The sequence below is a fragment of the Nymphaea colorata genome, chromosome 12 (genome assembly GCF_008831285.2).
Source record: "Nymphaea colorata isolate Beijing-Zhang1983 chromosome 12, ASM883128v2, whole genome shotgun sequence".
NCBI lineage: Eukaryota > Viridiplantae > Streptophyta > Magnoliopsida > Nymphaeales > Nymphaeaceae > Nymphaea > Nymphaea colorata.
Window position 1 is genome coordinate 21592888 of NC_045149.1, and position 17226 is coordinate 21610113.

General features: G+C 38.5%; 1 protein-coding gene across 1 annotated transcript; it reads left to right on the plus strand.

The window, feature by feature from the left end:
- The first annotated feature begins 371 nt into the window (after positions 1-371).
- LOC116265588 (uncharacterized) lies at positions 372-15722 on the plus strand. Its single transcript, XM_031646300.2, has 14 exons — positions 372-889; positions 1037-1129; positions 3826-3888; positions 5007-5093; positions 5171-5323; positions 5587-5738; positions 7914-8148; positions 8325-8435; positions 9435-10493; positions 10650-10916; positions 11512-11697; positions 12822-13973; positions 14114-14464; positions 14963-15722. Exons 1-14 carry the CDS (start codon positions 482-484, stop codon positions 15164-15166), a joined length of 4521 nt encoding a protein of 1506 aa, XP_031502160.1. The 5' UTR covers positions 372-481; the 3' UTR covers positions 15167-15722.
- The last annotated feature ends 1504 nt before the right edge of the window (positions 15723-17226 follow it).

The window sequence follows — 17226 nt, forward strand, 5'->3', positions numbered from 1 at the left end:
CCAAAGCTCTAGATCCCTTAGCATTTCATCCTTAAGCTCAGACCCGAGTTCCATGGCAGTTGAACTTACAGGAGTGCCCTTCAGGGCAGGAAGCAAAGAATTGAACCTCAGCCTGGATCTAATCCGGGTCAAGCAATCAATAATACATTGATCCGGATGTGGGTAGGGCAGAAAATGCGATCTTAATCAGTGCACCTGGTAACGGACCCGAGCCCACTTAAAATACATCTTTCGGGTCGGGTAATACAAGGCTGCCCAAACCCTTTTTCCGCTATCGGGTACCGGACCCGATGATTAAGTAAGGGCCCATAGATCCGATCCAAATCCAAAGCCAAAACCATTTTCACTACTGAAAGCGGGAGACATCGGAATGAAAGCAGCAGAGCGCAAGGACGCAGTTTCTGCGTTCTGCAATCGTCTTCCAAATTCAGGCGGCAAGAGGCGGAGGGAGAAAGCTGCAGAAACCTAGGGCTCCGGGAAGATGACGAAGGTCTATGGCACGGGAGTGTACGATTTCAAGCGCCACCGGGTGGCGGAGTATCCCGTGCAGCCGGTGACGACGGAAACCCTGCCTGAGCGGCGGCCTGGTGGCGGCTCCATTACCCTAGTGGACATCCAGAAGGATCGACTCACGAAGATTGCCTTGTCCAACTGGTCTGTTTCTGGTGATGGAAGCTCAGCGGCGAGGCCGCCCTTCCGGCCGGAGCTCGTGAAGGAGATTTACGAAACGGAGCTCGTCGTTTCCGATGGCGGGAAGACCGTCCCGTTGCAAAGGGTCATGATCCTCGAGGTGAGCCAGTACCTGGAGAACTATCTGTGGCCAAATTTCGAGCCTGAGACTGCGAGTTTCGAGCACGTTATGTCCATGATTCTTATGATCAACGAGAAGGTAACTGATGCTTCCGGGTTCCGTTTTTAGGTTTTCGTGCGCGTCTGGCTGTTAATTGCTTTCCATGTCAATGATAAAAAATGGCAAAATGGCGGATGATTATTCGTTGATGAGGGGAATTTGATTGTCGAGTTGCTTATGATGCAGTTCCGGGAGAATGTTGCGGCGTGGGTTTGCTTTAGAGACAGAAAGGATGTCTTCAAGGCATTTTTGCGAAGAGTTCTTTTACTGAAGGAGCAGGTTTCAATCCCGACTTTGGCTTGGATGTTTTAGTGACGCTCTTTTTTGGGTTTGGTCTAGTTTGGCTATGCTTTGTTACCGTCAACTTTTCTCCAAGGAGCTGTTCTTCGTTTGTCCTATTCTCGATGACAAGAAAGAGACATGGTAATAAGATTGATACTTGAAACAGCTAATGTTTGAAATAAATCGGTAGAAGTTAGTACAGAATCTACAGATATGTAGAAGGATTAGTAAATAATTTTGATGGTAGATCATCAAAACTTATTAGATAGTTGTAAAGTTATTATAGGATTTTGATCAACGTGTTTCTTTGTGTGGCTTTATCAACTCCATTGAGTGAAACACTTAAATTTCGTTGTCTTTGTGGCAGGGATGAATATGTCCCTGATGATGGTATACTGTAGTATACAGGTCTTTTTATAATGAACTGATGTTAAGTGGTATCAAGAAATAAGATAGCTGTAATTTATTCAGGTTCCACTCTGAGTATGTGAAATTTTGTTGTTTCTACTCAGTGGTTAACTGTTTGGACATGCCTGTTTGGCTGATTTGCAATTTATGGACAAAATAAGGACAAGTGATGGTAACTTGATGATTCTCTCTGTTAAAATTTGGTAGCCTACCTTCCGTGCCATATTGAATAGGACAATGTCAAGGTGTTTCTCATTTTCTGTCGACTCAATGTGTTTTAGCTTTTTCTTTGCTATGGCATCTGTCTCTAATCCTGTTTACGTAAGAAAATTTAATAACTAGAACTTGAAGTGTATTCTTACCAAGATCAGAGGGGAGGATACATGAAACTCTTACTGTAAAATTTAAGAGTATTAAATGTTCTTTGAGGCCATCAGCTAAGATGGTATTGACTAATATCTACATTCTATGTTGTCCTGGCACATCTATGGGGCTTGGTTGTCAATGGCTGAAAGTTTGGGCGTTGACCACTTACAAACACTTCTTAGCACCTCATGGGCACTTCAGTTTTTGAACATAGAAGTGACAAAAAGATATAACTTTGATGCCATGTGTGCACACTTTGTAAACGTTTGCATCAGATATTTAATGTATGACACACTCAAAAAACTTAGTGGTGTCCACTTGGATGACATCGAAGAGTTGAACCTAGTCATCTAACTATGAGATTTTGTTGAGATTAGGCAAAAATGGAAGAGACTCTCTCTCTCTCTCTCTCTTATTTTTTATTCATTTGAACCATGGGCAATGGTGAACATAAGTTTTTTGAGTTATAACTTTCTTTCCTTCTATCTTAAGTTTATTATGGTTTGATTTTATTGTTAGAACCTTTACAAATAAGTTAAAGATTACTGTGGCCGTGTGTTTAGGGTAAGGATCAATTTGTAGTCTGCAGGTGTTGTGGACCCACTTGACCATTGTGGACCAACTTGACCATTGGATAATTGTGAAGAGCTGCTTGAGTTAAGCAAGTTCCTGCTCATAGACGTGTGCCACTAATTGTGCGATATATGGATCATAGTTAATCAATATAAAGTAGCATTTTTTTTTCCTTGAAAATGATTTTCCATTATTTTTCTTTTGTTATTTTAGCACCAAAACAGATGTTCTCTATCCACCTTTGTATGTTATTTCACAAGTCATCTTTATTTCCTTTGTTACCTAGCTAACTTAGTGACATAATCATATTTTCTTTTCAGTTGTTTTTTTTTTTTAAAATTTCATAGCCCATGTGTGGACAATGTGTGAAAATAACCGTATTCAAGTGTCTAAATTTTTCATGAATAGCAGTTGCATCCAAGGCAACTTGTGTCTGACACTGCCACTTGTCTTAGTGCCCAATGCCCATGCAATACGGTGTAGATTCATGCTAGTATTTACAGGCAAACATTATGCTGGAACATTTGGTGGTCAAGTGGAAATGTGGAACTAATATATGTGTTTAGATAGTTGCTGGTGAGTGAGGTTCAAGGATATTTTGAGTCATGGAGTGCTCTAAGGGTTGTGTGAATGCAGAAGAAATTTCTTATAGAAAAATTTGTTTAGTTGCAAGTTTCTATGGTAAACTAGTCCTCCCCCATGAAATGAGGCTATTCAATATTGTATTTTATTTCATGCTATTTTGGGTTAATTTTCAAACTTCTTACCTTGAAAAGTTTTATCATTTCACATGTGATTATCAGGCCTACACATTTGAGAAAGAAATATTCTTTGGAGAAGGTCTCTTCCTGTATTCGAAATGAGTTTGTACCATTTTATTTATGAAAATGTTGACAAACATTTCTTAAAAGTTTCTATATTATAAAATAAACAAAAAATGAAACTGTACATTTAAATATATATAAAGGGACTGTTGTTGGAATATGTTCTTGTGACAATGTGTTGAAACTTTGAAATGTGGTGATATCATCCTGATTCCGAGTTGTAAAGCTTATAGAGGGTACTCTCTTTCTTTTCTGTTTCTTTATGGTTTCAAAAAATTTTTTGCTTGCTTGTATTCTTACCCCCCAAAAAAAAAGCAAGCTAAAATACCTATTGCCTCATAACTCTGTTCTTCATTCTTTATGTTCTTCACGTTGTCAAACTTCTTACCTTTCCTGTCTTTTTCTCGTGAAAACCAAATCTTGAAAAAAATTACTGAGAAATGTTATGAATTTCATCAATCGACCACTTAAGTCTCCTCCTATATTAGACTGTTATACTCACCAGATATACTGCTCTTGCAGGGAAGAGATTTTAGCATTGCAGAGAAGACAAATTACTTGCTTTTCATGATTAATGCTTTTCAGGTATTTACCATCTTGTACCATATTCTCATGACCTTTGGAGTAGGCTGCATATGCTTCATGCAATATAGTTCTCAACTCTTGCATACTACAGTGAGGGAATCGGATGAAAACAGTTTACTTTCCTTTAAATGCCAATCTTGAAATCCGGTTGTCTCTTGTGTGCATGGTTATTGTTACAAGTGTCATCACTTTGTGGACACTGTGGACTTTATCTATTTGATCATTTCAGCTTTGGAGGCTTCCTTCCTCTTTGAGTGCACGACTACGATTGCCATCTTAATACAAAATGCATCAGATAATTATGGATGATATGCAATCTAGGTAAAGTAATGAACCAGTTTCAGAAATTCCAACAATTAGAAATATTAATTGATATATGATAATTAGTTAAACAATCATCCTTTTCCTTCCTTTTGTTATAGCCAGTATAGGTAGAATTAAAAGTGGATGTTTTCTTTCTTTGCTTTTTCAATAATTATTTAGGACATTTTATTAAAGAAGAACTCTTTTTCTGGAAATTAAGATTGCAGTGCCTTCTACCTCATTTCTTTCTCTGATCCATTATATGTGGAGATATTGTTTCTTAACATAATCAATTTAATTGACATTGGAATAACTGGCTAACAAGAAGAGTGGCTGGTTGTTTCATAGTGCCGTTCAATGGAACGGTTTGGAGCACACTGAGTGTTCAAAGACTCAAAGGTGTTAGAATGTGCCTTTAGGGGCCTCAGTGCAGGTTGCTAAAAGATCTACTTGACGCCTAGGTGGGATTAGTTAGCTAGTTAAATGGTTATAAATTGACTAAATAATTATCTATACATGCTGATTATTTCAAATATTGAAGAGACTAAAAGGAAAGGAAAATGAACTCAGGTGCTCTACTAAGTTAGTCATCCAAGTACCTAGGTGGTCCTTGTTGCTAGCTTGTGCCAATAGACTATACTTGGTGCAGACCTTGCTATTAAATAGGTAGTGTTGTCCTAACCAAAAAATTAAACAATTCTTCTTTGCCTGCCATGACATGTTACATTCTGAAAGATTTATTGATTGATGTTTGATTTTCTAAGCTCATTTTTAAGATTTGAAAATTTTATTTGATGACGTCTTGTTCTTTTCAGAGTTTGGAGGATGAAGTGGTAAGAGAAACTGTCCTGAAGTTGGTTAGCCTGCAGTTGTGGCACAATCTTTCTGTTGGTCGGTTCAAGGTTGGGTTCATGTTGTACATTAATTCTTTTAATTGTTTACAAATTCAATGGCGGAATTAATTTTTTTTGGGGTCCAGATGGAACTATGTCTTCATCCACATCTAACTGATAAATGGAAAAAAATGACTCGAAAAGAAGCCAAAAGAGCAAAGAGAGAAGGGAATACTTATGATCCAACAAAAGTGCTTGAAGTGAGGTTCTTGAGGAACTTGATTGATGAATTTCTGGAGGTATTACGTTAGATCACTTGGATACTTTTTTGTTACTTCATGTCTTGATGAATTGTTTTTTTATTTTTTTTCTTTTCTGTTGATTCTCCAGATCAGGTAACTCTTAAATTGCTGAGATTCAACTTTGTTTTTCACATAGTAGACCTTTTAGGAACCAATTCGAGACCATTATGATTTTCTCATCCTTATTCATTTCTCCTGCCTAACTGATGTAGTGTGCATGAAAGGTTGCTGATAGACTATAGTAAATGAGTATTTTCCAGATACTAGATGCTGAAGTTTTAGCACAGAAGCAAACAGATGATGAAGTGATGCAGCCAGTTGATGCCAATGAAGTTGATGATGCTAGTGTCCTGTACTGTGAGAGATTTGTGGAGTTCCTGATTGATTTGCTTAGCCAGCTACCTACACGAAGGTACCTTGAAAATCTTGTACTTCTTTAACGTACGTGGTTTCCTTAACATGTGTTTCCCTCTCCCCATTATCCGCTGGTGCATTATATGCTGTAGGCATGCAAAGAAGCTCATTGTTCATGAGCATACATCTTTGTACAAATTAATTTTTTTTTATATTCATTCTGGTTTTTTCATTTCTTCCAGAAACTATAACATGGTTTGCATTCTTTTACAGGGATTCTATTTCTATCTACTTCAAAAATGTCAGGCTTTTGAATTTCCTTATTGTGGCAACACAAACTTTAGCATCATTGTCCTGCATTTGCATATGATAATAAACATACACCAACTTCTCGACTTGGCGAAACCCCACCACGACTATATTGGTTGGTTTGACCATGATTTGACTTTTTGCAACTAATTTGCAACCTGGCAGATTCAACTCGGCTTGGCAATGTGTTGAGTAAAAAAAAAAGTACTTGGTTTTAGACAATCTGCCAAGTCTAACACTAAACTTGGACGACTTGCCGGAGCTCGAGTTAGGGTGAGCTATTTGAATTTGTAGAATGAAAAACAGTCTTGACTTGGCCTCAAACTACAGAAAAAGTGCGCTTAATTAGTGTAAAATTGAACAGGAACTAAGGCATGGGTGGAAAACTAAGTGTCTCCTTTGTTCTCCTATTCGACTTCCTCCTCCACTGGAGTCTTCCTTTTCAGTTCAGCTGCTCTGGCGGACCTCCAGCTGCCACCGCTGAATAATCAAGGCGTCAAACTATCATTAGACCATGGTTGAACTTTTTCCAGAACTAATTTGCAACCTGGCAGATATTGACTTGGCATAGCGATGTGAGTCGCCCAAAATAATAATAATAACAATAATAATAATAATAATACTTGGTTTTCAACAATCAGCCAAGTCAAACATTAAACTTGGATGACTTGCCTGAGCTAGAGTATGGGGTGAGGTAGCTGAATTTGTAGAATTGCAAACAGTCTTGACTTGGCCTCAAACAACAGAAAAAATGTGCTTAATGTAAAATTAAGCATGACTTAAGGCAGGGGAGGAAAGTGGTGTGTCCTCTTTGTTCTACTATTCGACTTCCTCTTCCACTCGAGTCTTCAATGCACCTTTCGGTTCAGCTGCTCTGGCTGACTTCCAACTGCCATCCCTCAATAGTCATGGCCTCAGTTTCACTGCTGGACTCTCAGACCATCCCTCATGTTCACCATATTACCTCTGGGCTTTCCCTCGCTCTTTGTTCTCTATTCATATTTCATTGTCTGTTTCTGGATTGCCCTCATGTTCTCTCTCTCTCTCTCTCTCTCTCTCCCCCCCCCCTGTGCTCTCACATTAAAAAACTGTAATCCTTGGTTTGTGTTTTTTTTTTCTATTTTGAGGATATAAAATGCTTCTTGTTGGAGGATATAGGATCTTTCTTATTGAATTAAGGTACTTGATTTCTTTTTTTGTGGTTAATGTAGATTTCACAGTGCTTTTCTCTTTCTCTTAATGGTTCAGTTGCTTAGATTGTGCTTGTTGGCAGGCAAGAAAGATTTGTCTATAGAATCTGCATTAACATGGAAGCTTAGTACTTGTATCTATTAAAATATGAAAGCTTGATTTGTTCGAGTCACTGAATTGATTCATCCTGACTGATTGTCTACCGAATCCATCTCAAAAAGTCCATCCATGGGTTTCAGCCTTTCACACTGATTTAGGCCTTCCATTTATCATTTATGTATGTTTGTCCCAGTGTCACAACTATCGCAGGATTTAAAGAAATCTCGCAATATTTTACGAGAAAATGAAACAAAACAAAAAAAATCGGGAAAAATTCACGATATTTGATGATCTCGCCAAAGCAAAACTCTCACAATTTTGTTGTGATCTTTTTGCAATTTTTCCCGAAGATTTTAAAATTTTTTAATTTTGAGAAATTTTAAAGGTTTTTTAGGTTTTTATGATTTTCTTAAAAATTGTTGAGATTTTTCCAAGATTTTCACGTGAAGAATAACTTTGCCAAAGAAATACCCGAGAAAAACCTTGCTGATATTTTCCAGAGAATGATATTTTGACATTGGTTTGTCCATGTCATGCTTAGCTAGTTGAATAAAGGAGGGAAGAATTTCTGCATTCCTGAACTTAGTAGCTGTATCACATGCAAATGTTCTGAGATTTTCCTTGATTTTTGCAGATTCCTGAGACCTGTTGTGTCTGACCTTGCTGTTGTTGCCAAATGTCACTTAAGTTCTCTTTATAACCATGTGAAAGGAAGACTGTTTTCCCAATTGGTGGACTTGCTCCAGTTTTATGAAGGCTTTGAGATTGACGATCATGATGGCACTCAGCTAAGTGATGATGATGTCCTCTTGTCTCATTACTCTCGATGGCAAGCTTTCCAGCTATTAGCTTTTAAGAAAATTCCGAAGGTTTGTATACAAAGTGTTTGGCCATGTCGCTTCTGTGAGATGTGTCATTGGTTAACTTTATGCCAGATGGAAAATTCAGAGTTTGAGTTTAAACTTTAAGTTGCAGATGTCCCTTTTTTTTCTTTTTTTTCTTTCTAATTTCATATGAATCCTTATGTATTAATCTTCGATTCTAGTTGCGGGATCTTGCATTGGCAAATATTGGCTCTCTTCATAAGCGTGCTGATTTGTTGAAGAAACTGTCTATGTTGTCAAATGAGGAGCTGAAAGACCTGATCTGCAATAAGGTCAGTCACGTAGTTTATATGTGATAAGAATGTGAAGAGTTCCATTTGATGAACAAATTTATGTCTTGATTTGTGATTGATGGAGATGCCCTGGGATTATTAGTTTTACAACTTTTACTATCCTACAGCAAGAAAACATGAAAGAATTACTTGGTATATGCAACTTGAAGATACATGAATATGGTTAGGGTGTTAAACAAATGCTATTAGGAGAAGTGCGATGTGATCACTGTGTACTGTAGCTTTAGAAGTCACTGCAAGACTGAGTTATGAAAATCTGAAGTTCCAACTCGCCGGTGTTAAGGCAGGTACTTTATAATATGGGTGAATTGTTTTGATCATTCACTGACGTAGATCCTATGATATGTCCTTGTTTCCGTAAACATATCTATTTCCTACTGTGATGGCAGTCTCATACCCTCTCAACACATGCATTTTAACGATTACGACTTGTATCCATTTGAACATACAAACTTCTGGATACCAGTACTATGCTGCAGATCTTCTCTAGGCATGGGAGCTGATATGGCCTTACTCTTATGATTGGTATCTGTGACTCTGTCAATATTTTCACAGTATTGTCTTCCTTTTTAGCCTTTTTTTTCTTTTATTTTTGGTGCAATTATATATGGAACCTCAAATATTTTGAGTTAGCAAGAGGCATGACAAATTTCAACAAGAGTACTAAGCTTCTTTTGTTGTGGCACAAACGCTAAACTTGTTTTGTTCGCCACTTGACCTTGATATTGGTAAAAGGTGATCCATACACAATATAGAACTGGAATGCGTGGTATGGGAGCTAATTAATGGTGATATTATAATTTCCATTAATATGTGTTAATGATGAATTTTAGTTTTACAATGCATTGTTGTGTAAGCCATTAATTTTTCAACTTCCAGTTTTTTTTTTTTTTTTTTTTTTTTGTGGAGTTTTGTCAATTATGGTTCTGACTCGTGCCTTCTGTTCATACTTTTAATTTGGTCACATTCTTGTTCCAGCTCAAACTGATAAGCAATGATGATCCATGGGTTGAAAGGATTGATTTTCTTATGGAAGTCATGGTCTCCTTTTTTGAGAAACGGCAATCTCAAAAGGAAGCAATAAATGCTCTTCCTCTCTATCCAAACGAGCAGATAATGTGGGATGAAAGCCTTGTTCCTAGCATCAATTACTCTGGTGAAGGCTGCTTGGCCCTGCCCAAATTGAATTTGCAATTTCTTACACTCCATGATTATCTTCTGAGAAATTTCAATCTCTTTCGCCTTGAGTCCACATATGAAATTCGGGAAGATATTCAAGAAGCTGTACCACACCTTCTTTCATATATAAATAATGAAGGTGAAACTGCTTTCCGTGGCTGGTCAAGAATGGCCTTGCCGATTAAGAATTTTAAAATTACTGAGGTAAAACAGCCTAATATTGGGGAGGTGAAACCAGCTTCAGTTACAGCAGACATCACATTTAGCATATCCAGTTATAAGGCTCACATAAGGTCTGAATGGGATGCCCTTAAAGAACATGATGTTTTATTTTTACTTTCAATCCGTCCTTCTTTTGAACCACTCAGTGAAGAGCAGGCTGCAAAGGCAACTGTACCAGAAAGGCTTGGACTCCAGTATGTGCGTGGCTGTGAAATAGTTGAAGTCCGTGACGAAGAAGGCACTCTTATGAATGATTTCACTGGGCGTATAAAAAGAGATGAATGGAAACCACCAAAAGGTGAAATGCGCACAGTAACTGTTGCTTTGGATGCTGCACAGTATCATATGGATGTGACTGCTATTGCGGATAATGGTGCAGAAGATGTTTATAGCACATTCAACATTTTAATGAGAAGGAAACCTAAGGAAAATAATTTTAAAGCAATTTTAGAATCAATTCGGGACTTAATGAATGAATATTGTATAGTTCCTGATTGGTTACATGACGTATTTTTGGGTTATGGAAATCCTTCTAGCGCCCAATGGAACAACATGCCAGACCTTTTGGATGTGGTGGACTTCAAGGACACTTTTATTGATGCAGACCATTTAAGGGGGAGCTTTCCAGAGTATCAGGTACTTCTTGTATCATGTAAATCTTATTCTGTTCATCAGTGCATTAAGAGGATGTTTCATCCAACATTTTTCTGATTTTTCTGGCAACTAAGTATCACCTTCCAAAAAATAATAAAATAGTCAAATCCCTCTGAGGTTCTGATGATATTTGTCTAGGTTTGCTTTGTAAGACCTGATGGAACAGAGGACCTGCATCCAGCACCTCCTTTTCGAATAAGGCTTCCGAAATCACTAAAAGGTCATGGTCAGGAAGTTTCAGGTGTTGACAAGCCCAACAGTGTGAAGGCTGCAAATGCTGATAATTCAACTATCATGGCTGCCAGCAAAGAGAAAATTATTGTAGAAGCATATGTACCTCCAGATCCTGGGCCTTATCCCCAAGACCAACCAAAGAAAAATACCGTCAGATTTACTCCTATCCAGGTATAATTATAGGAATACTGCTGGGATTCACACTTTTTGATGATATTGTTACATCTTGGAAACAATATTTGTGCATGATAAACCTTTTGTTTTTCTCTTTTGTCTGTTGGAAATGTTTAACATCTTTTAGGAATTTGGAATTGACCAAGTCCTCGAAGAAGCCACTGAGTCACTGTATTATGCATCTGTAAACAGCTGATTTTCCCGTAGCTTCCTTGTCTCCCGACCTTCCTGCTGCATTCACATTAGAAGTTGCTGTCCTGTTGAATCTAGTTGGAAGCTTGTATAACCTATAAGTTTGTTGTGCTACTGTATGCTGATCTCCTTGGTAGCCATCAATATGTGCATCTATAAATTTGTGTTTTCTTTATTCATATGCATGTATCATGACAAACTTAGAAGTGTTATGGTATTACCTCACATGTATTTCTGCACACGAGGAATGCAGATCAGGCATGTGGTTTTCAGAAAATGAGCAAAATGATTACTCTTGGTACAATTTCACTTTTTTGAAGACATTTTTTGTAATTTTTTGCTGGTCTGAGAATATTTTAGTATGTTGTCATCTGTATGAAATAACGTACGAGCCTTGCAGGTTGAAGCTATTATCTCTGGAATACAGCCTGGGTTGTCAATGGTCGTAGGTCCACCAGGTACTGGAAAAACGGATACAGCTGTACAGATCTTAAATGTCTTGTATCACAATTGTCCTTCTCAAAGAACATTGATCATTACTCACTCAAATCAGGCTCTGAATGACCTTTTTGAAAAGATAATGCAGGTAAAAGCTGATTATGGTTCTGCATGGATACACATATTGTCTTTTCAAATTTGAATTTTTGTGGGTCACATGTTATAGAAAAACTTGGTGGAAAATCGTGGTTGCTGCTGACATTTTCTGTGGTTAAAGTCTATTGTTATTGTGTGCTTTATTTGAGCTTCTCATCTGCAAAGATGTAACGGGAGAAACAATGTACTACTTAGGTTCATGAACATGGATATGTTTACTTGGTTGGGTTTGGTATGGCATTTTTTTTAAAGCTAGGCCTGGAGTAAAGTACGATGGCTGTATGTACTTTTTTAAACGCAACAAGTACAAAATATGTTAGTTTTGGCATGATGTCTTGCATATATCCCTTACTCCAAGATAAGGAATATAGGAGTTTAAGGATAGATTTAACAAAGAAGATCTAACAAATACATGCTTAACTTTTGAAGTAATAACAAACCCATTGAAGAGAACAAAAAGAAAAAAAAAAGCTCATGTTTGAATGCTATACTTTTGAGTGCTGTGGGTTAACATACACGGTGAAAATGAATTTTTTTTGAAACTGGAGCACATGTTTTTATCTCTTTAAAAGTAAGATGCCTTCTGTCCATCTCTTACCTGCTGCAATGGTATGCTGCTAGGGGAGAGAAAAATGTGGACCTTGTTACGTACATGACAGAATGTGCCTTTCTGGGGTAAACCTCCTGGGATATGCTTTATAATTTGCATGGTGTATAAGTGTGACTGAATTTAGCTATGAGGAACACTAAGATGAGACACTGTCATACTAAGCCCTTGTTGGCAATTTGTGTTATTTGAATTAAGTGTCATGCTGAGTGGCTAGATTAACTGGGCGTGGAAAAAAATAAAAATTGTTTCTCGCTTTACAGTTTTTAGTTTCAGAAAATGGTACACTTATGCTTTGAACTGTAATGAATGCAGTATTTGATTTGTGTAAACTTTTACGTGCCACATGCATGAATGTTTTTAAGAGAAAACTTTTCAGTGTTCCTTGTGGTTTGAGGATGGCTAGTGCTGTATCTTTTTCAGTGCATGCCTTTCAGAGCCTTGTTGTTTTTCTTGGTAAATTCAGAGTACTAGCGAGTTTGATTATTTTTGCTCTTGTGTCCTGTCAGAGGGATGTCCCTGCTCGTTATCTTCTTCGTCTAGGTCAAGGTGAGCAGGAGCTGGACACTGACCTGGAGTTTAGTCGCCAAGGTCGTGTCAATGCGATGCTTGTCCGTCGCTTGGAGTTGCTTTCAGAAGTTGAGAGGCTTGCTAGATCGCTTAAGCTGCCAGAAGATGCTGGCTACACTTGTGAAACAGCTGGCTACTTCTTCCTGCTGCATGTTTATTCCCGTTGGGAACAATTTCTTGATGCATGTGAGCATAACAAGAATAATCCAACATTCGTCAAGGACCGGTTTCCATTTACTGAGTTCTTCTCAGACACACCAAAGCCTGTATTCACAGGCGAATCGTTTGAAAGAGATATGAATGCTGCTATGGGATGTTTTTGTCATTTGAAGACTATGTTTCAAGAGCTTGAGGAGTGTAAAGCATTTGAATTGCTGAAATCAACAGCTGATCGAGCCAATTATTTAATGACAAAGCAGGCAAAGATTGTGGCTATGACGTGCACTCATGCTGCATTGAAAAGAAGGGATTTTCTTCAGTTAGGCTTTAAATATGACAATTTACTTATGGAGGAGAGTGCACAAATTTTGGAGATAGAGACATTTATACCAATGTTACTTCAAAGGCAGGAAGATGGGTACGCACGACTTAAGCGCTGCATACTGATTGGTGATCATCATCAGTTACCCCCTGTTGTCAAAAACATGGCTTTTCAGAAATATAGTCACATGGATCAAAGTCTTTTTACAAGATTTGTTCGGTTAGGAATCCCATATATTGAGCTCAATGCACAAGGTAGAGCAAGGCCTAGTATAGCTAAGCTTTACAATTGGAGGTATCGAGATCTAGGGGATCTTCCATATGTTCAGAATGAGCCAATCTTCCACAATGCTAATTCTGGATTCTCCTATGAGTACCAGCTTATTGATGTGCCTGATTACCATGGCCATGGTGAGTCTGCACCATCACCATGGTTTTACCAAAATGAAGGGGAGGCAGAATACATTGTTAGTGTTTATATATACATGCGGTTGCTTGGTTACCCTGGCAACAAGATATCCATTTTAACTACTTATAACGGCCAGAAATTTCTCATACGAGATGTCATCAACAGGCGGTGCATGCAATATGGCATTGGTCCACCAAGCAAGGTATGCTGAAAGACTGCTGGCTTTTTTCTTTTGTCTCATTTTATTGGTACTGAGATTATTGCTTCATAAATTTCATCCATATTCATTTTGTGAGGGAAACTTTGTCTATTATAGAGAACTTGACTGGCTTTCATGTGCAGGTCGCTACTGTTGATAAATTTCAAGGTCAACAAAATGACTTCATTTTACTATCTCTTGTACGGACTCGATTTGTGGGACATCTTCGGGATGTTAGAAGGCTTATTGTTGCCATGTCTCGAGCACGTCTAGGGCTGTATGTGTTCTGTAGACGGTCTTTGTTTGAACAATGCTATGAACTACAGCCAACTTTCCGTTTATTACTCCAGCGTCCTGATCAACTTGGTCTTACCCTGGATGAGCCAACCACTTTTACTGATCGCCATGTTGGAGATACTGGCACTATGCACTTGGTTTCTGGTATTCAGGAGATGGATAGCATAGTGAATTTCAGGATGCATCAATTGTACCAGGTACTTTTAAGTTGTTCAGCTACTTCTTACTCAAATGATCTTTCGAACGCATGTCTTCCATTGACCTTTTACTTGTCTTCCAATGACCTTTTAGTCTTTTACTCTGTTATCGTATTTCCTGCTGCATTAAGAATAGTGAAAATCAAATAAGTCCCTCTTGGTCTTGCAGATGGCTTATATTCTATTTTGCATCTTTCAGTTTTAATATTTGTTGTAAATGTTCCTTTATTTAAGAGTCTAGTTTGCAATTCATTTTCATGATCTCACAGGGTCGTGAATGTGTAACTGGATCTTATTAATTGTTATCTGTCTCAAACTTGAATCGTTGAAGCCCTACTAATTACATTGGACCTGTCTGATATAAGTCTTGCATTCACAGGACTGGGTATGTACGTAGTACGTACTGCTTATTATGTTATGGCGAACAGCTTTTTGTGGTTATGCTTGAAGAATTTGGATGTATAACCTTTGTTGTACAATGTATTCTTTTTGGGACAGGCACAAATGATGAACCATCCTGCCAATCCATACTACATGCACTCTGAACATGGTACAAATGCTCCTGCAGAGGTCAATGGTCTTGCAGGTCCGGATTTGTCATCTGCAAATGGCAATGATAGTGGTAAGCTACTCGAAAAAAGTGAGGAGAACGGCATGCCCTCTGAGGATGATTCAAATGGTGATACTGAAATGGAGGAGTGAACTTTGAACTCCGTCTGTAGATGAGGATAGATGAGAATGGGCTAATAACTCATTGGATGGTTGGAGGCAGCGATAAAAAGCAACGCCAGCAGAATTGAGTTGCTTTGAATTGTTTGTATCCCAAGAAGCAGCCTAAAGCAACTGTGCTCGGGACTCTACATTGGTCAAGCCAACAATATTCTGGCGCCTAAGTTGAGACCTGCTCTGATCTCTTAATCCAAGGCCCAAGAGCTGATCAAAGTTCAGGTTGGCATGCAATCTGTGAAGTTCGTTGTTGCTGAGTGAAATGATCCAACATCCTGTCTTGTAAAAGTAGTGAAATTTGTAAGCATTAAGCTTACTAGCTTTATCGTCCTAGATGAAGCTAACCCTTCAGGCTTGCATCAGGGGTTGGTCGGTTGATTGTGGGCCTTTTGAATTTGAATACTCAAGGTGCAGTTAGTGGTGCTTTGAAAAGGTTGCGGCTTCTTCATACGTTAATTTGGTAAATGAACCCTTTAGTTATTTACAAACTATCAGCACTTAACGAAACTTTGGATATCATTTTTTTCTTTAATTTCTCAAATTTTTTTCTGTCAACACTTCCAGAATTTTCCTATAAAATCAGCGATTTTGTTTTCCATCAGCCAAAAGTTACAACTACCAAGATACAACTTTACATTTTTTGTAGCCTGGGGAACCCCGACTGAGTATTGGTAGCACTGGGTTTTCCTTTCATTTAGGGGGGTTGAATTATAGTTTAAAATATCATTTTCAAAATTTTTATATAAGATACATAATTTTTTTTTTAAATTCATACGTAAATAGGGGTTGCAACGCGCACCCCTGCTTTCATGTCTCTGTATAAGCGGTGACAGCATTGATTAAATGGGAAAAATTTCAACCATGGAATTCACGGAGTTGAACCAAGTCTATATCAGGACTACCACTTTCATTAAAGAAAATTCATTAAAGAAAAAAAGAAAGAAAAAAGCCATTAAAGAACACGAAATTCCCCATTCAGAAACAGAAACTCTCACCTAAACCGAAAGCCACCGCAGTAGACGTGGGCATAGAAACAGAAACTCTCACCTAAACCGAAAGCCACCGCAGTAGACGCGGGCATAGAAACAGAAACTCTCACCTAAACCGAAAGCCACCGCAGTAGACGTGGGCATGTAATACTGATGCAGCCATAAGCTACCCTTTCTAAGAGATCGCCTGTCGATGCGTCTATTTAATGATACCTAACTACATCCATCGTGGTGGGATTTCTGGTCACCAGCGTTTTAGAACCCAATCTGCTTTCGCTGGATCATTGAATGCTTCATCTACCGTTCAAACATGTAGAAATCAATGCCCAGTGTGAGGGGCAACCCGTGACGCTGTGATCGGTGGCATACACACGTGGTCCGCTGCAAACTTCATACCAAATTCACAGATCTGCAACCATTAGTTTGGGGCACCAAACTCCTCTGTGGTTCATAGGCTTTCAACAGGGCTCACGGAAAGCCATGAATCAGCTACCCGCTTTTCCCCATGCACCTGTCATCTCTTTCTCTCTCCCCTCCTGTCAAATCTTTCGAAGCGACTAGAACTTGCCAGATTAAAGGTGACCATATTATGTGCTTTGATCTAGGTGTCTCTCAACGCGAGGTTCTCAAGCAGCCGTCATATTGCGTACCTCTTCGCCGGAGCCGACAAACTTCACTTTCGTCGCCGGCCAAATGCCTCGACCCTTACACTAGACCACCTTGTTCGGAATCTAGAATCCTTTTGCCCCATGAGATAAAAATGCGGCACTAAGTATTGAGGACTGCAGTCTTCCAGTCTCGTCTAGTAGGTACTTCCAACATTTTTATTTACTCTCACCAATCTATCTTCAATCGCCTGGAGGTGATTAAAAAAATCGTAAGCAAGTAACATGATAAGATCAACGTGGTGAAGGTAGGCCACAGGTAGGCTTGAGCACGAACTTTTTTTAAGAACACAAATATGTTACAAAAAGATCTTTAGACAAAACTGTTGCCGATGTTTACTAGATTCTTATCTTCAGCTGAGATATCGTTCTCATTCTTGAT